Source organism: Dromiciops gliroides, chromosome 4 (assembly GCF_019393635.1).
Source record: "Dromiciops gliroides isolate mDroGli1 chromosome 4, mDroGli1.pri, whole genome shotgun sequence".
Classification (NCBI taxonomy): Eukaryota; Metazoa; Chordata; class Mammalia; order Microbiotheria; family Microbiotheriidae; genus Dromiciops; species Dromiciops gliroides.
The window spans coordinates 306518487-306541093 of NC_057864.1; the positions used below are offsets into that span (position 1 = coordinate 306518487).

General features: G+C 35.9%; 1 protein-coding gene across 6 annotated transcripts in view; it reads left to right on the forward strand.

Annotated features, from left to right (window-relative positions):
- Nucleotides 1-22607, forward strand: part of DOP1A (DOP1 leucine zipper like protein A) — a 118985-nt gene that overhangs the window by 51919 nt on the left and 44459 nt on the right. For 4 of the 6 annotated variants that reach the window (XM_044001380.1, XM_044001383.1, XM_044001381.1 and 1 more), the window contains exons 9-15: nt 61-169; nt 2266-2386; nt 3941-4060; nt 8873-8987; nt 9398-9427; nt 9810-10043; nt 17974-18595. In XM_044001380.1, coding sequence (XP_043857315.1) covers nt 61-169; nt 2266-2386; nt 3941-4060; nt 8873-8987; nt 9398-9427; nt 9810-10043; nt 17974-18595 — 1351 coding nt within the window. The remainder of the gene's footprint in view (nt 1-60; nt 170-2265; nt 2387-3940; nt 4061-8872; nt 8988-9397; nt 9428-9809; nt 10044-17973; nt 18596-22607) is intronic. The other 2 variants (XM_044001382.1, XM_044001385.1) reach the window with 1 other exon arrangement.

Below are 22607 nucleotides of genomic sequence, written 5' to 3' on the forward strand. Positions count from 1 at the left end.
GTCTCAAGACTGTAATTTTTCTATTTACTAATTTGCATTTTTCTCTCTCATTTTTAAAAGGCAATGGTGGGAATCTTACAAGTGAATGGCTTTGGAGAAGAAAGTACCCTAATGCAGGACCTAAAACCTTTTCGCATTTTAATCAGCTTACTGGACAAACCTGAGCTAGGTAATATCTTTATATCTTTATATCACTTGAAAAAAGTCAATGAGACCCACGTGTGTGTGCGTGTGTGCATGTATACATGTATGCGCACATACATATGCGTGTGTGGAGTGTGTGTATGAGAAACAACTCTCTCATCTCACAGGTCATTTTGGGGTTTTTTTTGTGGGGCAACGAGGATTAAGTGACTTGCCCAGGGTCACACTGCTAGTAAGTGTCAAATGGCCTCAAGATGAGGCCAAATTTGAGCTCAGGTCCTCCTGAATCCAGGGCCAGTGCTTTATCCACTGCACCACCTAGCTGCCCCTCTCACAGGTCATTTTACTAGATAACATTTGAATGTATTGTTCTCAGTTTTTTATTTTAAAACCATGCCTAGAAAATTCAACTTTTTACAATAGGTGTATTAACAGTTCTAGATGAGCTCCTTAACTGTCTTGACATACTATATATTGACAGACCACCCAAAGGAATCCCCTTGAATAGCCCTTGTTAATTCCTGACATCTGCACCCTAATTGTGTATGTGTCTTGTCATTTGTATATTTTGTTTTGCCTTAGTGGATCTAACATGGAATTTTAGTTTCAGTGGCTAGGTCAGAAATAATTAAACTAAATCAAGAATTGACAACCCTAAAGGTGGCATTAACAAAGTGGTATCTGAAAAATTGTCTCAAAACAGAAAGCTCTCTTGAGGTGTACTCAAGCATGCGCCCATTTAGAAGTTTTAACTTCAGTACATAAGGGGATTTATGATCTTACCATTGTCACTCATCCCTCTATTGTTACACATTTGCAACTCACCCCAGCCTTTTCCAGTGCACTCAATTTATTCATCTGTATTACCTCTTATTTGTGCCATAGAAACAACCTAATTTCTTTTTCAATCATTACTTTATTCAGTGGTATCCCTTGTGTCACATTTAAAACATACCGTTGTTGGACTACACCTTACTTATGCCTACCATGCATAGTTGCATTGTCCTTTTGGTCATCTATATTTTCAATTTCTTGAAAAATATATTGTTCCAAGCTTACAACTATAGAACCTAGCCAGGAGAATGGTTTCGTTGAAAAGATGGATTTTTCTACCCAATTGCACCCTGGTATCATTAAGAACATTGTGCAGTTTCCAAAATGCATTTCAGCCCTCTTGCTTCCTCCTGTTCAATAATGAACCCATCTCGCCCATCTACCTTGTCTACCTCAATTATATGTACTCATATACTAACTCAACGAGTAAGTATCCAATCACAACAATGAGATATTTGTAATGTGCTTAGCACAGTGCCTGGCACTTAGGAGATGCTTAAGAAATGCTTATTTCTGTTTAATGTGATTGTACATATATAACCTATATCAGACTGCTCGCTGTCTTGGAGAGGGGTAGGGAGAGGAGGGAGGGAGAAAAATTTGGAACTAGAAATCTTATAAAAACAAATGTTGATGGGGCAGCTAGGTGGCGCAGTGGATAAAGCACCAGCCCTGGATTCAGGAGGACCTGAGTTCAAATCTGGCCTCAGACACTTGGTACTTACTAGCTGTGTGACCCTGGGCAAGTCACTTAACTCTCATTGCCCCACAAAAAAACAACAAAAACAAATGTTGAAAACTATCTCTACATGTAACTGGAAAATAATAAAATACTTTCATGATTAAGAAAAAGAAAGAAAGAAAGAAATGCTTATTTCCTTCCCTTTTTCTTAAAAGTATATTAAATTTAATTATCTTTAGAAAACATTTAAGAAAAGATCAAAACAGTAAAAATAATGGTATATCACAGTTTTGAAATTATATTTTTAGTTAATTGCTTCTTGAAAGATAAAAGATCAAACCCAATTTTGTTTACTTCAATGATGCAAATACTAAAAATTACTAGTCATGAATTTTCTGTGTTTTACAACCGAAATATAGATTTCCATTTGTTGCTTTATTATTTTCTGAAGATAGCTACATAAAATGTGAAATTATATTTGGCTTTTTATCAATCTGTGTGAAGCAGGAAGGGAAAGAACTTACCTTAAGACATTTAATTATGTAAGCATTCTTTATATGATCATTTGCCAATATGAAATTATTATATTTTTTTATTTATTGTAGGACCTGTAATATTAGAAGATGTTCTGATTGAAGTATTTAGAACACTATATACACAGTGTAGAGCAGAATTGGATCTTCTGGTAGAACCACCCTTCAGCAAAGATCATACACAGTTAAGCAGGTATAGAAATGCCTTCTTTCTTTTTAAAACATAACTCATTAGACTATATCACATATTTGTTTAATAAAGTCTTGAAATGACATTTGTTTTAAATTAGAAATAAGTAAATAATTTCACTGTTTTCATATTCCAAAAATACCTGTTTATAAAGCAAGGGAATCACTTCGTCACTGGGTACTTCTGGTTTTAACCACATTCAAGGGACTAGCAATGAACATCACAGATTAACACATATCATATTTTAGCCATTCATTCTAAATTAATTGGATGTAACATACTTGCATTTCAAAGAGCAATCAACAAGCTTTTCACAGTTATGCAAGATGGAGAAATGTGGACTGGACAGTAATACTGTTAGGTGGATTCATAACTGGTTGGAGAATAGATCTTTAAGCGTTGATTAATAGGATAATATTATCTTAGCAGATGATATATCTCTGACTTTGACCTTTTCATCCTCAACATTTTCACTAATAATGTCCACGAAAACAAACAGCCAACCTTAATTCACAGACATCTAATAAATTTAGTGACAAAGTCAGGATCCAGAAAGATATGAATAGTCTGGAATGATGGATTCAAAGTGTCAAAATGAAATTTAGTTAGATAAATGTGAATTTCCTCACCTAAATTTAAAATATTAACTACATAAGGATATATTGGAAAATTCAGGATAGGGTGGTAGGAGATGGCTACATAAGGAAATTAAATTAACAAGAACTAGGGCTTTTAGGTGACTGCAGGGTCATCACTACTCAACCATGTAATGGTTGCCAATAAAACCGAAGCAATCTTAGGCTTCATTAATAAAAATGACTCCTACTGTCTTCTTTGTTAGATAATATTTGGAATACTTCTCAGTTCTGTACAACTTTTTTTTTTTTTAAGAGGGACAAAGACAAACTGGAAAATTTTTGAAGGATCATGAAGTATCGCAAGAAAAGGAGCTGAGGGTGTTTAACTTGAAAAAGAGAAGTCTTAGGGCCACATGATGGCAGTCTTGAAATATATGATGAATCATTACCTAGAAAAGAGACAAATTCTGTTTAGCCCTTGAGCAAAAATGGGTCCAGTATCAAGTTATAAGGAAACATCCCTCTTCTTAGAAGAAAGAACAGTTTTCTAACCCTACAATGCAGTGGAATACCCTGCAAATAGTGCAGGTGAACTTTTGTCTAAGGTTCCCACAACTTAAGATTCTGTGATTCCCATTACTCTCAATTTCAGATATATTTTTGTAACAATTGGTGGTTTGCAAAGCATTTTATACACATTGTCTCATGTAAGATATTCCCAGACTCTCAAATTTGGGTTGGTATCTTTTGAAGAGTACACATCCCCTAGTATACTAACTATAATAACTCTTATATAATTGTGGCAAGCAAATGTTTTTCTTAGTCTGTTAATCTTATTATCTATTTTAACTTTTACTGATACCAAAGCATAATATGGATAGTACTATAATATTTCATCATTCTTAACTTGAGTAGGGAAGAGGGAGTAGGAAGGTATTGATATTTGTCAGCTTTTATTTATTTTCTTTTTTTTTTTTAGCAAATTGAGGGAAAACAAGAAAACAGCAGAACTGATTAAAACAGCGAATCTTCTCTTTAATTCCTTTGAGCCTTATTATATGTGGGATTATATTGCACGCTGGTTTGAAGAATGCTGTAGGTATGTAAAACGAATTTACTTAAGTAAAATATGCATTCAGAACTGGTTCTTTCCTTTCCTATTTTGCCTAAAAATTTGACAAACCAAAAAAGGACATTTTTGTAGAGTTTCTGTAAAGCAATTATACAAAATCACATACTGCTATGACTAAATTGGCTTTTTAATGTAATTAACATCTTGATGTACTTGAATTTAGTTATAATAGCTGGCATTTATGTAATCCTTTATAATTTACAAAGTACTTTACAAACTCACATATAGACCTCAAAACGACTCTAGGATAGAGTAGGTATTGCTGCCTCCTATTTTGCAGATGAGAAAATTGTATCTTAGAGAAATAAATGACTTGCTGAAGATCACATAGCTAAGTAGCAGGCAGAACTTGATCCTATAGTTAGTCCTCTGACTCCAAATTCAATGTACCCTTCACTATACCATGCTGGTTTTGTTAAATATTCAAGGAGTCTTTGCAGACTGCACAATAAAATAAGTGGGAAAGATAGATCTGGTTAAGGCCAAGGTATAATTAATATAGTAAATGTACTTAACAGTGCCTTTCTCACGCAAGCAGAGTGGCTTGGGTCATTTAAATTCTCACATGTACTCTGTGCCAATTTGATTTGGCTCTGCCCTTGCTTCTCATTCTGCTGCATATTTCCTCACTACTTGAGAAGAGTCTAGTGAAGCTCTCCTAGGCTCCAGAGTCTAGTCTTTTTATTTTATTTTTTTTTAGGAACACTGTATTTTGGAATTTTAAGGGACCTCAGATGTCATCTATATCTAGACTAACTTCCCCTCTAGTTCAGGTATTCAGTGTTCAATCTGTACTGGTTCAAATTATCCTGCCTGTTAAGTGCACTAGCCTAAGTTCTAGGTACCTGGGATACAAAATCTAAAATGAAATATTCCTTGCACTCAAAGAGCTGCATGATATTGGGGAAAACAAAAATGTATATGTGTAAGTAAATATAAAATATGTGCCAAGTAAATAAATGTATGATAATTGGTTGATGAGGCATCAGCAGCTAGGGAGAAGTAGTAAAGGACTCATGTAGGAAATGGAACTTGACGTGAACTTTGAACGGAGCTAGGTAGTAGGTGTCACAGAGTGGTAGGCCTGGAGTCAGGAAGACCTGAGTTTAAATCCAGCCTCAGACACTTACTAGATGTATGACTCTGGGTTAGTCATTTAACCCTGTTTGCCTCAGTTTCCTCACCTGTAAAATGAACTGGAGAAAGAAATGTTAAATGAATCCAGTATCTTTGCCCAGAAAACCCCAAAAAGGATCATGAAGAAATAAACATGACTGCAAAATGACAACAACAAGAAAGATTCTAAGAAGTATAGGTGGTGAAGGCATGCATTTCAGACATTGGGAGATGCCTGTATTAAGACATGAAGCTAGGAGATGAAATGATATGTGAAAGGAACAATAAGTAGAGCTGCTTGGCTAGACCATAGAATATGTGAAAAGAAGTTAGATGGTAATAAGCCTGGAAAGATAGGTTGGTGTCCACTTGTCAAAGACTTTACATGAAAAACATGGGGATTTATTTGATCCTAGAGTCAATAGGAAACTACTGGAGTTCGAGTAGAAGAATGACATGGTCTCGCTTGAAATTTAGGAAAACACATTGTAGAGTATGGATTTGGGAAGAGAGGAACTTGAGACAGGAAGACCAAATTGAAGGTGATTGCAGTATTACAGGTAAATAGGGCCTTGAATTAGTATGGTGGCCATTTGAATATAAAAGAGGTTGAATGTGAGAGATGTTATGAAGGTTGATGAATCAACAAGACCATGCAATTGAATGTCAGTGTCTGGTAAGGAGTTGATCCAAGTTTGTGAACCTGGGTGACTAGAAAGATGGTGGTTGTGCCCTTGATGGAAAAAGGAAAATTAGAAAAGGAGGTAATTTGGAGCAGAAAGGGTTTAAGATCCCTACAGGATATTCATATAGAGATGTCCAGTAGACATTTGCGTATGTGAGACTGGAGCTCAGAGTCACGGTGATATGAGACTAGGGACTAGAGATGAATGGATGGATAGGTTTTTAAATATAAAGATATATGTATATCTTTATATGTATATAAATGTTACATATATAACATTTTAATTCATAGCACTCAATACTGTTTTACTCTGTATCATATTCATGTATGTACATGTCTTTATTACCCACTTAAAAGCTTCTTGACAGGGGCAGCTAGGTGGCGCAGAGGATAGAGCACCGTCCCTGAATTCAGGAGGACCTGAGTTCAGATCCGGCCTCAGACACTTAAGACTTACTAGCTGTGTGACCCTGGGCAAGTCACTTAACCCCACTTGCCCCGCAAAAAAAAAAAAAAAAAGCTTCTTGACACACAGTGTCTTATTTTTTAAAATTTTAAGACTGGAATAGTGATGTAATTTGTATAGGGAACCCCTCTTTCTTTCTTTCTTTTTTTTGGGGGGCAACCCCTCTTTCAGTGCAGATTAGAACCTCTTCTGGTCTTAGAGATTGCCTGGGCCACTAAAAGGTTAAGTGACTTGCTGAGGATTCTGAAGCCAACATGTGTTTGAGATAGCCTTGGAACTCTGGGTTTAAGCCAAAATGATTTAAGCTTTTACCTCTTTTACATATTAGCCATGTCATAAATAATTTTTGAATGAATGTGTGAAGGTATTTGTGATAGTTGTCCTTAAACATTATGGAGTCTCTGTCATTTACTAAGGTGTTAGGAGATAGGGAAAAACAGTCAAGTGTAATGGAAAGATTGCTGGACGTGGAGTCCAGGGACAACCAAAGTTTGAACGTTATTGCTGGCACTTAGTGGCTATGACCCTGGGCAAGTCACTTGGTGCCTCTGAACCTCCATTTCATCTATAAATTAGAGGTGTTATACACTTTCTGCCTGTGTTACAGGATTGTTTTAATAACAACACTCTGTAAAATTTAAAACTATATACATGCTATTATTATTGTCTTAAATTAAGGGTTCCAAGGGAAGTAGAAAACTGGGAAAGAATTTTTGAAACAAATATCTCTGATAAAGGCATCTTTTCTCCAATATATAGAGAACTGAGTCAAAGTTATAAAAATACGAGTCATTCCCCGATTGATAAATGGTCAAAGGCTATGAATAGGCAGTTTTCTGACAAGAAATCAAAGCTATCTATAATCATATGAAAAAATGCTCTAGATCATTATTGATCAGAGAAATGCAAACTAAAACAACTCTGAGGTATCACCTCATACCTATCAGAGTGGCAAATATAACAAAAACGGAAAATATTGGATGTTGAAGGGAATATGGAAAAGCTGGGATGCTAAGCCACTGTTTAGTGGAGTTGTGAAAAGATCCAACCATTCTGGAGAGCAATTTGGAACTATGCCCAAATGACTGTAGAACTCTGCATACCCTTTGATCCAGCAATACCACTGCTGGGTTTATATACCAAAGACATCCCCCTAAAAGAGAAAAAGACCAATTTGTACAAAAATATTTATAGCAGCTCTTTTTTGTGGTGGCTAAGAATTGAAAATCAAAGGAATGCCCATCAATTGGGGAATGGCTAAAAAAACTGTGTTATATGATGGTGATGGAATATTATTGTGCTATAAGAAATGATAATCAGGATGACTTCAGAAAGTCCTGGAAAGGCATGTATGAAATGATGTATTGTCAAGTGAACAGAACCAAGAGAACATTGTACACAGAGATAGCAATATTGTTCAATGAAGAACTATAAAAGACTTAACTCTTCTCAACAATACAATGATCCAAAACAATCCCAAAAGACTATTAATGAAACATACTATCCACCTCCAAACAAAGAACTGATATTGATGGAACAAACTGAAGCATGCTATTTTTTCCTTTTTCCTTTTTTCCCTTTTTTTTTTTTTTTTCGGATGGGGCAATGGGGGTTAAGTGACTTGCCCAGGGTCACACAGCTAGTGAGTGTCAAGTGTCTGAGGCTGGATTTGAACTCAGGTACTCCTGAATCCAGGGCCGATGGTTTATCCACTGCGCCACCTAGCTGCCCCCCATTTTTTTCTTTTAATCAAGTTTTCCTATATAAAATAACAAGTATGGTATGTGTTTTATATAATCATACATGTATAACCCATATCTTATTGCTTACTCCCTCAAGAAGGGAGATGGGAAGGGAGGGAAAGAGGGATAAAAATTGGAACCCAAAACTATAAATAAAAATGTTTATTGTTATAAAAATAAAATAAAATAAGGTTAAAATAGAAGAAAAAAAATTAGGGGTTCCATTCTAATGTCTCAGTTGCATGGAGGTGACTCTGGGTTTGTTAAAGCTATACCTGAAGAACAAAAACCGTAGGTTCTGTGAAACCAGAAACTTTGAGTATAGACCAAGTGATAAACCATATAACAGTTACCTGAGAATCAGCTGGACAAAGTTCTGAAAGGCTCATTGCCCAGTTGACTAAGGGAAGTAGAATTTATTTATTTTTTTTATTATTTCAATTAATTTTTTTTTTCACCATAGCAATTCTTGAAGACAGACTGTCTGAGTTATAAAGGAGCTGTAATCTACATCAGTGGAGGGAATATCCTACTAACAAAATTATGGATGCCTGAATTATTATTGTTTAAATAGTGGCTTTGCTTTCTCAAACGGGATTGTAACAGAAATGTAATACATTTTAAAATTAGTAGCATAAGAAGGAATTAACTTTAGTTTCACTTAGCATTTTCAGGAATATTATTATGGTGAATACTTACTGCTTTTATTGGTACTGTCAGCTATATTCACATACTACTGTGCTTCATAAACTGTATTTTTGCCTTTGTAGGAGGACCTTGCATGCCAGACTTCACATTGGACCTGGAGATAGCAATGAGTCATCTGAGCTACAGCTAACCAGTTTCTGCCTGCTAGTAGATTTTTTGTTAGATATAGTTTCTTTGGTAAGATTATATACAATACTAGAAACTTAGAAAAAGAAATATAGATATTTCATATTTATGAATAAGCCTAGGGTACTAGTGATTTATTATTAAAAATGAAATGACTTTATTATCTTCTGGCATAGTATTTTGGGGTTTGGGGTGTGTGTATGAATGCTTTCTCTGTTCTAACATACAACTTATGTACACGTATACACATACACAGAGCAATGCTATAGCTTTGTAATTATGATTGAATGCTAATTCTTCAGTATGTGGGATTCCAACACATGAATCTTCTTTTAAAGATACTTTTTATCAAAAAAAATTTTTTTTTAAAGATACTTTTTATCAAACCATCTCAATGAAGACTGTTGGAACTTTTTTCTCTTATATTTTCTCTTTTATTCTTTGCTTTTCTCATTTCAAAGCCTACTAGAAGTATGAGGGTGCTGTGTCAGGTATGACATTGAACCTATTTTCTCTTTATTTATGAATTATGAATTACTTCTATTTACTTTTTTCTTACTATATTTGAATTTGAAAAATGTAGTAAATATACTTAGAGTTGACTTATAAGATGCATGATATATTTTATAATGTTTTAATTAGGATTTGAGGCTAGAAATGTTTTTTGCCTCCCTCTATTCGAAATGAATATAATTTGTTAACATTCCTACTTAAAAGCATGGTATATCAACTTGCCAAATCATTTGGATAAAATTTTAAATAAATGGATTGCAAAAATCTTAAAATTGCACTAAGACTTTGGAAACACTCTGGATTGATGATGAATTCATAATTATTCAAATGTTTTTCTCAATTGAATTATCTTTTTATTAGGAGACTTACATTGAAATACAAACAGAACACTTGCCCCAGTTGCTACTTAGAATGATTTCTGCACTGACAAGCCATCTTAATACTTTGTACTTATCGGAGCTGACAGATTCACTCAGGCTCTGCTCAAAAATCCTTAGCAAGGTCCAGCCTCCTCTGTTATCTGCAGGCACAGGCAGCGTTTTGAGGTTTTCAGGCGGTCAGAACAACTCTGTCAAAGAATGGGAAGACAAAAAGGTAATGTTGGCTTTTCACTTCTCCCTTTAAACCTGTAATGTCTCATTTTCTTTAGTTCTATGTCTTTGAGGCAAAGAAAACTGAATGCTCTGGGCTGTTTTTGTTTTGGGTTTTTTTTTTTGCAGGGCAATGAGGGTTAAGTGACTTGCCCAGGGTCACACAGCTAGTAAGTGTCAAGTGTCTGAGGCCAAATTCGAACTCAGGTCCTCCTGAATCCAGGGCCAGTACTTTATTCACTGTGCCACCTAGCTGCCCCCTGGGCTGTTTTATATTTATTGACCAAGTAATTTATCCTTTCTGTTGGAGGAACAACTGAAGCTTTATGTTTATCCCCAAAACAAAGACTTTAAATTGTCTACAACTGAATGTTAAGCCATTTTGATAAATCTTAGTGGAAAGAGCAGAGCAGTGCAGACAATTGTTGTGCTCTCTGTGTGTGGAAGAAAGGTACAATGGCAAGGAAGTACTGAAGTATTCCTTTGTGTGATGTAAGGCTTTCTGTTAAGGTGCCCTAATGTTTCTTAATGGGTATAGTTGAAGTATTTTATTTTTTTCCATTACATGTAAAGATAGTTCTCATCTTTTGTTTATACAAGCTTTACAATTTCAGATTTTTCTCCCTCCCCTCCCTTCCCCCTCCCCTAGGCAGCAGGTAATCTGATATAGGTTTTATATATATATATATATATATATATATATATATATATATATATATATATATACACACACACACACACACATAATAGCATTAATCCTATTTCTGCATTAGTCATGTTATAAGAGAAAAAATCAGAGCAATGACGAAAAACCTCAAAATAGAAAAAAACAACAGCATCAAAAACAAAAGAAATAATATGGTTCATTCAGCATCTATATTCCGCAGTTCTTTTTTTTTTTCCCTTGGATTTGGAGATCCTCTTCCATCACGAGTTTCCTGGAACTCTTCTGTGCCACTGCATTGGTGAGAAGAATATAGTCCATCACAGTAGATCAACACTCAATGTTGATGATACTGTGTACAATGTTCTTCTGGTTCTGCTCATCTCATTCATCATCAGCTCACGCAAGACCCTCCAGGTTTCTCTGAACTCCTCCTGCTCATCATTTCTTTTTTTTTCTTTTCTTTTTTTTTTTAGTGAGGCAATTGGGGTTAAGTGACTTGCCCAGGGTCACACAGCTAGTAAGTATTAAGTGTCTGAGGCTGGATTTGAACTCAGGTACTCCTGACTCCAGGGCCGGTGCTTTATCCACTATGCCACCTAGCCGCCCCCTGCTCATCATTTCTTACAGCACAATAGTATTCCATTGTATTCATATACCACAACTTGTCCAGCCATTCCCCAATTGATGGGCACCCCCTCAACTTCCAATTCCTTGCCAAATGGGTATAGTTAAAATGAGTAAGATGTCTACTTTCATGTAGCATACAAGATTTTTATATTTTCATTTGGAAATGGTTCATTAAATCTTAATTTTTGTAATGTGCTCAGAGTGTAGACTCAAATTATAATTCTCTTCAGTTCTTTCTCTTGGAATTGAATATATGATCCTCTTTAAAGAGATGTCTAGCACTTGTGTCATTTGTTTAAAAGGGGGAATATTTTTACCTAGTTTTAATACCTTTCAACATAAATTTCTTGAGGCCTAGTTATGATATATTGTATGCTATAATATGAATATATGTAAAATTTCATTGATCTGTTAGCCCAAATAACCTACTTTATATTAATATGAAAGGTATTATTTGAAATCTTAAATTCTTAATGATAAAATTGATATGATAGTAAATTATATTTTATGACAAATATATTAGTTGTAATTTTTAGTTATTCAAATGAGATTTGCTTCTTCAGTGCTATAGCTTGCACAAGTATAAATTTAAAATTAAGCTTTTAAAGAAAAGAATTGAATAATTCTTTGTAAAGGTAACCACCTCTCTGTATTTTATCTTATTTTATATACAGTCTATCCCAAAAGTCTTAGTGCAGTTTTAAGTATTAATATTTTGTTAAAGTTTATTAAACTACTAAAGCTTAAAGGTACACTAAGACTTTTGGAACACTGTATATATTGTACACATGATTATGGTCACAGGGATATCAGAAAAAAGTTGACAGGTGCAAATTTTAATTTGATGCTTTTGATACTTAAATTGATGCAAGACAGAACTGGTTCTTTATCTTTTTTTTGTGCTATGGATCCACTTGACAGCCTGGTGAAGCCTTTAGACTCCTCAGGATAATATTATTAAGCACCTAAAAGAAAATACATAAGATTACAAAGAAAACCAATTCTTTTGAAATATAATTATCAAAATATTTTTTTAAACACCTAACCTAATATCTCATTGACACTTCTTTAACTGGTACAAATTTCAACTCATCTACATTTTCTTATCTTATGCTTTTTAGATCAATTTCCTTCATAAATATTTCATAAAGGATTCCTCTAGTTCTTGTAAGACTTCAAGGATTCCTCTTTCTGTTATCACTTGACCTTACTCCCTAGGGATTTTGTTTTCAGTCCAATATTTCTTTTTTCTCCCCATTTTATTCTTTTATACCTTTTTATTTGAAGGGGGTGGGGCAGCTATGAAAGAATTAAGCCTATCACTTTAAAATATGCCCTCATGCTTTTCTTTTTCTTTTTTTTTAAATTAAATTTTATTTTTAATTTATGGAAAAAAGTTCCGTAATATAGTACAATAAAAAAGAAGATTGTACATGAAACTGCAAATATACTATGTATAAATTGCTATTCCATTCAAATATACAACAAAATTATCATGTAAATTTCTTCCTTTTTAAAAATATTTCTTAATGATATCTTTTATGATATTTTATAGCATCTGAATTGGGAGGAGCCTCATAATTCATCTAGTTCAACTCATACCTGACTTTTCTCTATAGTATCTCCAGCGACTGTTCATGTAGATGCTGCTTGTAAACTTGCAGTGAGAGGAAGCTTGCTATCCTTACACGACAACCCATTCAATTTTGACAGCTTGAATTGATGGGCAGCTTTCTTGATATTAAGATCATCTGCCTCTCCACAATTCCCCAACATATCTCTTTTGCCCACTGTACTAAGTAGAATAAATATGTTCCCTAATAGCCCTTTAAATACCTGAAGACCTTGCACTCCACCTTCTGTCTTCTATCCAGGATAAATATCACCAGATCCTTTTATTGATTTTTATATGGTAAGATTGCTCCTTACCATCCTGAGTTTTTGCCTCCAAATGCAATCTAGTTTGTCAAGGTTGTTCCCAAAATGTGAAGTCTCTATAACTGAAATTATATTCCTGATGTGGTCTTAATCAGATTATTTGAACCTGAATGTAGCTATGTAACTTTTGTTCTGATTATTTTTTTTTATTTTTTTTAAGTGAGGCAATTGGGGTTAAGTGACTTGCCCAGGGTCACACAGCTAGTAAGTGTTAAGTGTCTGAGGCCGGATTTGAACTCAGGTACTCCTGACTCCAGGGCCGGTGCTCTATCCACTGCGCCACTGTCCTGATTATTTTTCACATTACATATTGGGTTTGGCCTATCATTGCAGCTCATCTTTTTAGATCCTTACTTTTTCTTAACTACCTCTCCCAGATTTGTCATTTGCAAAAGTGACAAGCAGAAAAGAAAGTTCTATAATAATAATTTCTTTACAATCTGTTAATAAGGAATACAGTATTTTAGTAAATGTTTTCTCTAGTCTCACTCTATAATTATTCTTTAAAATATACCATGTTACTCTAAGTTAGGGAAACCTGGGTTTGAATCCCAGCTCTGTTACTACCTATATGACTTTGGACTTGTTACTTAATCTTTTGGGGCATTAGTTAAATGATCTACAAATTAAAGTGAATTGAACTACATCTCTAAGGTCTTTTCCAACTCAGAAATTCTATAATCTTTTCAGTGTATGATCTGTGTTTTTATTAATTAATTGCTGTAGACACCAGTTTTGGGCAAGCATAGTATTTATCAGTGTTATACCAGTAAAGGATTGACCATGGGTCTACCTAACTTGTCATCTTCTCAGGCCCAGTGGTTGAGAAAGCAGGAAGAGAGCTTCAGCATTTCAGTTAGCACAAGCAGGAGACAAGCCAAAAAGGCACAGAGGGTTGTCCCACAGAGACAGCGTCTGGTCTCAAGGAGACCCAAGAGAGACAGTGAGAGAGACAGAGACCGTGAGAGCCAGAAGAAGCCCCAGAATACCCAGAAGACCTTTCATGGTGTCTTCCAAAGGCTTTTTAAAAATTTTCTTTTGATAGTGGTGGCCATTTGACATTGATCAAAGCAAATTGGTTAGCATCATTCAATTCCATTGGTTGACATGACTTGAAGATGGTCTGCATTAAAATGATTTCTAGAGATGACTTCCGGGAAAAGAATGCAGAAGACCTGCACTCAAGTTGCTTAAGGCAAAGTCCATTGTCTTGATGTGGTTTAGTCCTTCTCTGATCTAGACCAAAGAATCTATCTCCATTCCTTTTGTTCCAGTGGGTTTGTCCCAGATAAGATTTGATGAAGTTTCTCAAGGAGAACTGGGCTTTGTGGAGTGGAGGGGAGAAAGTACTGAGAAAGTGGTCTCCGGGTCCCCCCAAGAAATACTTGATTAATAATTATTTTCTCACAGATCTCTAGGCTTCATCTAAGTGACTAAGTTGTTGAATAGTCTCAGGCCCCTCTGCTAGAGACCAGCTTCCAAGATGCCATTGATTCCTTAATGACTTTTGTTCCTTGCATTTAACCAGTTCTGAATTCAGCTGATTGTATTTTCTGCTAGTCTCTATCTTGGCCAGAAGAATAACAGGACATTGTCAGTTCTACTCAAATCTGAATATATTAAGACTTGCATTCACATTCACAGGGTCTACTTAACTCTGTTAAAAAAAGCAATTGAGGTTAGTCTTACAAATCTATGCTAGCTCTTTAGTGGCTTCCCTTTCGAAATGCTACCCAACCATCCCATTAATAATTCCCTCTAGTATTTTGCTTACTGGCCTGGGGTTTGCAGATTCTCTTCCACTCTTTGGAAATCAAGTCAATATATAGCCAGTCTTGCAGCATGTCTTTTATTTCTCTACAATCTCAGTGGTAACCAAGAACAGCTCAGCAATCACATTTGCCAGGTCTTTATTCTATCCTGAGATGAAGTTTACCCAGGCTAGGTGATTTGGACTCTTTGAGATGATTTTTTTTTTTTATCCTGGGCTTTAATTTTCTGTTAATCCTCTCTCCCTCCCACTCCCCATCCCCCAATCCTTCTTAAATCAGAAATTCTTTTTCTTTTTTTTTGGTGAGGCAATGAGGGTTAAATGCCTTGCCCAGGGTCACACAACTAGTAAGTGTCAAGTGTTTGTGGCCGGATTTGAACTCAGGTCCTCCTGAATCCAGGGCCAGTGCTTTATCTACTGCACCACTTAGCACCACTTATTTTTCTTACAAGAGAAGAGAGAAGCAGTTGAGAGGGAAGCAGAAAAAATTGAGTAGTTCTGCCTTCTTACATCTGTTACCCTCTCATCCAACCTAAGCAACAATCCTAATCTTTATTTTGGTCTTTCTATTGTCCACCAAATTTTTTATAATTTCTTTATGTTGTCTTTAGTCTTTATTAACAGCTTCAGCTCATTCTGAGCTTTCACTGTCCTGACTTCATTCTTGCTATCACTTTTTTTTTTTTTTGCAGGGCAGTGGGGGTTAAATGACTTGTCCAGTGTCACATAGGTAGTACAAGTCAAGTGTCTGAAGCAAGATTTGAACTCAGGTTCTCCTGAATCCAGGGCCGGTGCTTTATCCACTGCACCACCTAGCTGCCCTGCATTCTCATAGGACTTGGCTATTTTATATTTGGTTTTTGTTGTTGTTGTTGTTGTTGTTTTTGTTTGTTTTGTTTTGTTTTAGTGAGGCAATTGGGGTTAAGTGACTTGCCCAGGGTCTCACAGCTAGTAAGTGTTAAATGTCTGAGGCTGGATTTGAACTCAGGTCCTCCTGAATCCAGGGCTGGTACTTTATCTACTGTGCCACCTAGCTGCCTATATTTGTTTTTAAAATTCTGAATTGCTCAATGAGAAAGTCCTTATGGAGACTTACATACTCTACATAATTTTTTTTTTCTTCCACATTATAATAATTTTTGTGTCTTTAGAATTTCATTGTGAACTTAACTTCTTTAGAATATTAGACCATTAAATCCGGCATTTAAAAAAAAAATCTGGATTAGAGCACCAGGCCTGGAGTGAAGTGTGACTATAGGCAAATCACTTAACCTCTGTTTGCCTCAGTTTCCTCACCTGTAAAATGGGAATAATAATAGAACCTATCTCCCAGGGTTATTGTGAAGATCAAATGAGATAATTTTTATAATGTATTTAGCACAGTCCCTGGCACAGAATAGGTTATTATAGAAATGTTACCTATTATTACTAATAGTTATTATTCTTACTTTTTTTTTTTTTTTAGTGAGGCAATTGGGGTTAAGTAACTTGCCCAGGGTCACATAGCTAGTAAGTGTTAAGTGTCTGAGGCCGGATTTGAACTCAGGTACTCCTGACTCCAGGGCCAGTGCTCTATCCACTGCGCCATCTAGCTGCCCCTATTCTTACTTTTTTTTTTCGTGGGGCACTGAGGTTTAAGTGACTTTTCCAGGGTCACACAGCTAGTAAGTGTCAAGTATCTGAGGCCGAATTTGAACTCAGGTCCTCCTGAATCCAGGACCAGTGCTTTATCTACTGCACCACCTAGCTTCCCCCCTTAGTATTATTAAAGCACTTAGCAGTGTCTGGCACACAGTAAGTACCATATACTCACACACCCACACTGTTATTATCCATTCTCCCAAAATTTAGTGTTGAATGTTAAATTTCATTGGCAGTAATTCATGGTCTCAGTTCCAAACCTCTTTAAACAAAAGCCTTCATGTAATTAGATGTAAAATGTGTGCTTATATCCTGTGGCCCCTAGTCCAGATTCCCACTAGTGGCATGGGCCAAACACTTTTACTTCTGAGAATTTTCTGATGTGTTTAAAGACAACATAAGTTTTTAAATCAACACAGTTGGTTTACTACAAGTTGTAATGTAAAAATGAGAAAGATTTATTGCTTAAGATTGCTAGGAAAGGAATTTGACTAAAATAGTGAGTGGGATGGGAAGTACACCCACTGACCCCTGTAATAGAGACTCGAGGAGAAAGGAGGCCAAAGCACTGATTTTATTTCTTTCGGAAGAAAGGTGTACCACACTCACTGGGACAACCAGGAGGTGTGACACACCGGGATTAGGAAACCAAGCAGTTTTTATACTCTTTACAGATATCTAATTTGAGCAAAATGCAGTAATTGGGTTCAGCAATAAATCATTCTCCTGGAATGTTCAGCGATAAGTCTCTCTCCTGGATTGTTCAGCCATAGATTATTTTGCAAAATTTTCTGTTTCTGCAACAATGTATCATGTCTACATAATGTCTCGGTGCAGACTCTATGAAACAATTTTTAAGTTGATATGCCTATATTTAGAAAGGGGGATAGTAGCTTCCCATTATTGCTTCTCTCTAGAGAAAAAAACGGAGCGAGAGAGAGAGAGAAACAGGGAGCTCTAAGGGGCTTTAAGACTTTGAGATCAGATAACTAGGCCGAAGGGGGGGGGGCACTTTCCATCTCAGTGGAGGGTCATATCCCTATGTCCCTCTCAATAGTAATGGTAAAAACTTACACAAAGTAAAACTTAGGCTTTCAGGAAAGACTTTTCAGGGTCTGAGTTGCCCTTTTCAATAGAGTATCTACCCTGCAAATCCTGAACATTTTATTCAAAGGTACATTTTTTTCTTTTGAAAAAATGATAGTATATGATGAATAAATGTGTTATGTTATTCTTCTGATTGTGAAATAGATGCATCCACCTTGATATGCTTTTTAAAAAATCTTCTAGATTCCATCAGTCTCTCTTGAAAATCCTATTGAAGTATTTGAAGATGGCGAAAATCCACCTAGCAGTCGCTCCTCAGAGAGTGGATTTACAGAGTTTGTGCAGTATCAGGCAGATAAAGCTGATGACATTGACAGAGAACTGAGTGAGGGACAGGGAACAGCTGCTATTCCAGTTGGTAGCACATCTTCAGAGACAGAAACAGCATCTACAGTGGGATCTGAAGAAACCATTGTACAGCCACCTTCCATAGTCACACAGGGGACAGCAACCCGAAGTGGAAAGACGGCCCAAAAGACTGCAATGCAGTGCTGCTTGGAATATGTCCAGCAGTTTTTAACCAGACTTATCAACCTCTATATCATTCAGAGTAATTCTTTGACTCAGTCTTTGACAACGGAGCATCGTGTGGATCTCACTCGAGAACAAGGAGAGACCGCAAAATGGGACAGGGATTCACAAGGAGATGTTAAAGGGAAAGACATAAATAAACAAAAGCCACCAAAAGAATATCTTTCTGCCTTTATTGCTGCCTGTCAGCTATTCCTTGAATGTTCAAGCTTTCCTGTTTACATTGCTGAGGGGAACCATACATCAGAGTTACATTCTGAGAAATCAGATATTGGTAAGTTCATTTAGGTTGCCTAATATTTCAATTTTTTTGGACGTGCTGTTCAAAGTCAATTTTCTCTTTTAAAAATTAGCCCCAAATTTTAAAACTAGGACTCTAATTTTGTTTTGCAGATAGTTAATAAAAAGATCTGTACTGTTATAGTTTGGATAACTTTTTGGAAACAAGATATCTACTGTAATTATGAGGGGAAATTGGTATTGTGGTAGATGTGATTTTCATGTCTTTGGCAATTAATGCTTTGCAGGTGAGTAGAAACAGAGGAGGGAAAAAACTCCCAAATTCTTCTAGCTGTGGTTTTAAAATAGTACAATATTTATATCCATTGGATCAATTTATATCGACAATATAATAAGAAATTGAATCCATTGTATTTCAAAGTGTGTACCTGCATATATTTCTTAAAACATTTGGCTCTTTTTAACTGAAAGTTTAGTATGCTTAAAGAATAAGTTTGGATCATCTCCTGTAATGATTATTAATTTTAAAGCTTAAAATGATCAGGTTTGGTTAAGGAAAATAATCTTCAAGGGTTTATTACAGATGCTAGTTATTCCCCCGAAGTACAGCTATGTCAGTTTAATTGTATATTGTCTTCACTCATTTTGGGGGGGGGGGTCTCCTGGTATATATAAAAAACTGATTAATTATGAACAATAGACTATACAGGGATTTTTCTTTCTATATTCATCTAAAATTTTTGATGATAAAAACACTAATGTACAGCAAATCACATTATAACTAACATCGTGAATGAATAAGCTCAAAGTTACTAATACGTAATTAAAATTTTAAGTTCTTACTATTATGATGCGTTTTAAATTTGAGAAATTCAGAGTTATGCCTTCTGCATAATTTAAGTGCACAATGTGAATACTAAATTATGGCTTACAAATGTAATATTTTTTCTTTGAATTTCTTGGATTTTAAAAATATAAAGCTGGGTGAATGGCACATTTAATAGAATATTATCTATTATTGGTTTATACAAACTAACATCAATGTCTTGTATTTTGGGGGGAAAAATCAAATTTTCAAATCAAGATGCTTGTGGATTTGATGTTTTTATTTTGGGGAAAAATCTTTATCCCAGTTAGATGTATTGTGTTTTAATGTAGATTAGAAATCAGGAAGCAGGATACCTTTGTTCTCATCTTATTCCGCATCACTTCTTTGTGGTAACCACTGTGAATAGTTTGCACAGTGATGCAACAAACTGTTTTTACTGCATCAGGTGAAGAATAAGAAGCGAGAACAAAGATAAGAGATGATTTAAAATTTAATGTCAGGGAAGGAAAAAAACAACATAAAAACAGTGTAAACTCAGATGCTTAATGAGCTGAATATGGGATTAAAAATTCTGTGATTAGGATTTTTCAAGGAGATTTTCCATTCCTGTCTGTCTAGCTTTACCATCATTCATTAATTATAATGTCCATGTGGTGGGTTTAAAACTTTCCTCATCTTCCCCTCTGTATTTTATAGTCCAGGAATAAAAATTTAAGATCTGTAATACTTTTCTTTTTCATTTACTTTTTAGATATGAGTAATTTATTCAGATGTATCTCAAACCAACCCCCAGTGATCCAGTTTTTACCATTAAAAGGCCTATTTCGGTATTATTTATGTAATTTAAAACCAATATAGAATGCATGGATAGGTGTATGTGTACAACAGAAATGTAAATGAGCATCTTCTACATGTTGAACACTATGCATTTCTTCAATGGCATTACTCAGGTACTCCTGACTCCAGGGCCAGTACTCTATCCACTGCACCACCTAGCTGCCTCCACCCCATCCTCTTGACTGCACATTCAACTTTATTTCCACTGTATCATCTTAGAGGTTTACATGCACTGGCCTCATTGAAAGCCACTTGTCGTCTTGCTTCTTCTACCCCACTGTTTTGACTGGTTTTCTTTTCTTTCTTTCTTTTTTTTTTTTCCGGGGCAATGGGGGGGTTAAATGACTTGCCCAGGGTCACACAGCTAGTAAGTGTCAAGTGTCTGAGCCTGGATTTGAACTCAGGTCCTCCTGAATCCAGGGCTGGTGCTTTATCCACTGTGCCACCTAGCTGCGCCCCCCCCCCCCGTTGGTTTTCTAAAGTTGATTCTACAAGGCAGATCTGTTCACTAGTTTAGCTCTTGAGTGAATAATCCCGCATCTGTATAATTGATTTTTCAAACCTAAATCTGTATTGTAGAGGGATTTTTCCTTCTATATTTTTCATCTAAAAGTTTGTGATTATAAAAACCACTAATGTATAGCATTGATCTTACTAGATTCCTGTCAATACTTTTTGGATCCCGATTCTGTCAACTAATCTATTATCCATCGATCCCAATTTCATTTCATATAAAACTTATATTGTCATTCAAATCATTCATAAAATGTTAAACAGAGTAGGCCCATAGTAGAGCCCTATCATCTACTGTAGACACATACATAAATCCCAGGTTTTTTGATCCATTCATTCTGAGTATTTATTATACCCCAAAATAGTAACCACTGTATTTTCTCTCAGTTCACGTTTATCTTTTCCACAAGAATATCACAAGTCTTTCTCAAATGCCTTATTGAAATTTAGAGATGCTATGTCTCTGTAGCTCCTGATCTACTAGTTTACTACTTAATATTCAAATTTGTGAAAGGATTTATAATTTCTATGTAGGTCACATCTTTAATGCCTTGGTAGACTCTCTTCACAAGATGGTGTAGCAAAAAAAAAAAAAAAGTTTGTCATCTGGTGGCCAATTCTCCACTGGTTAGTCTCTCCAAAATTAGCTAAGCTGCTCCTCAGAAAACAGACATACAGTTCATTTTGAGCCATTACTTAAAGCCTTTCTGTTTTGGTAGAGCCTTCAAAATCTGGCGTTCGAGTGGCATAGTCTTCAAGAAACCAATGTTACCCCATGCCATGATGAGGCATGTGCAAAACAAAACTCTTTACTTTCTCAGTGTCATCTGTATCTCCTCAGTGGCCCCACATGTCCTTTTTGTGGCTAAATCTTGGAGTTTCTACCTCTCTTGCATCTGTCCGTCTCTTCATTTACTGAGCCACTATTCTGTTTAAAGTTAGCACCTCTCACCTGGACTACTGTCCTAATTAGTCTCCTTACTTCCTCCCACTTCAAATCATCTGCCACATTGTCTCTAAAGTGCTGGTCTGACCACATCATCTGACTCTTTTGTTGTTGTTCAGTCATTTTCAATCACGTCCCTCTTTTCGTGACCCCATTTGGGGTTTTCTTAGCAAATTTGCTAGAGTGCTTTGCCATTTCCTTCTCCAGGCCAGATTTGAACTCAGGAAGAAGTGTCTTCCTGACTCCAGGACCTGACACTTTATCCATTGCACCACAGAAGCTGCCCTCAGCTGAGCCTACTAAACAGTAAATCTCAGTCATTCCCTTTACTTCTAGGATCAAATAGCAACTCTGACATTTAAAGCTCTATGTTACCAAATCCTCACTTTCCAGATTTATTATATATATATTCCCCATAGTGCGCCATGGTCCAGCCAAACTGGCCTTTTTGCTTTTCCTCACATATGACACTCTTATCTCTCATTCTCATGTTGTCATATTGGTTGCCCCCATGCCTGAATGTACTCCTTCCTCCCACCTATGTCTCAGAATACCTAATTTCCTTGAGGACACCTCAAATGTTATTTTGTGTGAAGCTGAGGCCTTTTCTAGCCCCATAAATGCTAATGCCTTCTCTCCATCCAGGGGACCAGAGACAACTACAAAATGGAAATATGGCTTAGGGAGAAGGCTGAGAGGGGATGAGGCAGGGTCCCCACCCAGAGATAAAATTAGGAGGAAGATTTCCAGGGGAGAGCTGAGGATTTATTTCTTGTAGCCTAGAGTGATAACCTAAATCTATACCCAACACAAATTTCTCCACTCCCCTCACCCCTACCCCTCACAGTTTTTCTAATAGTGGTGGAACCACCAAATAGCAGCCATTTGAGCATAGTAAGTGCTTTATAAATGCTTTAAGAT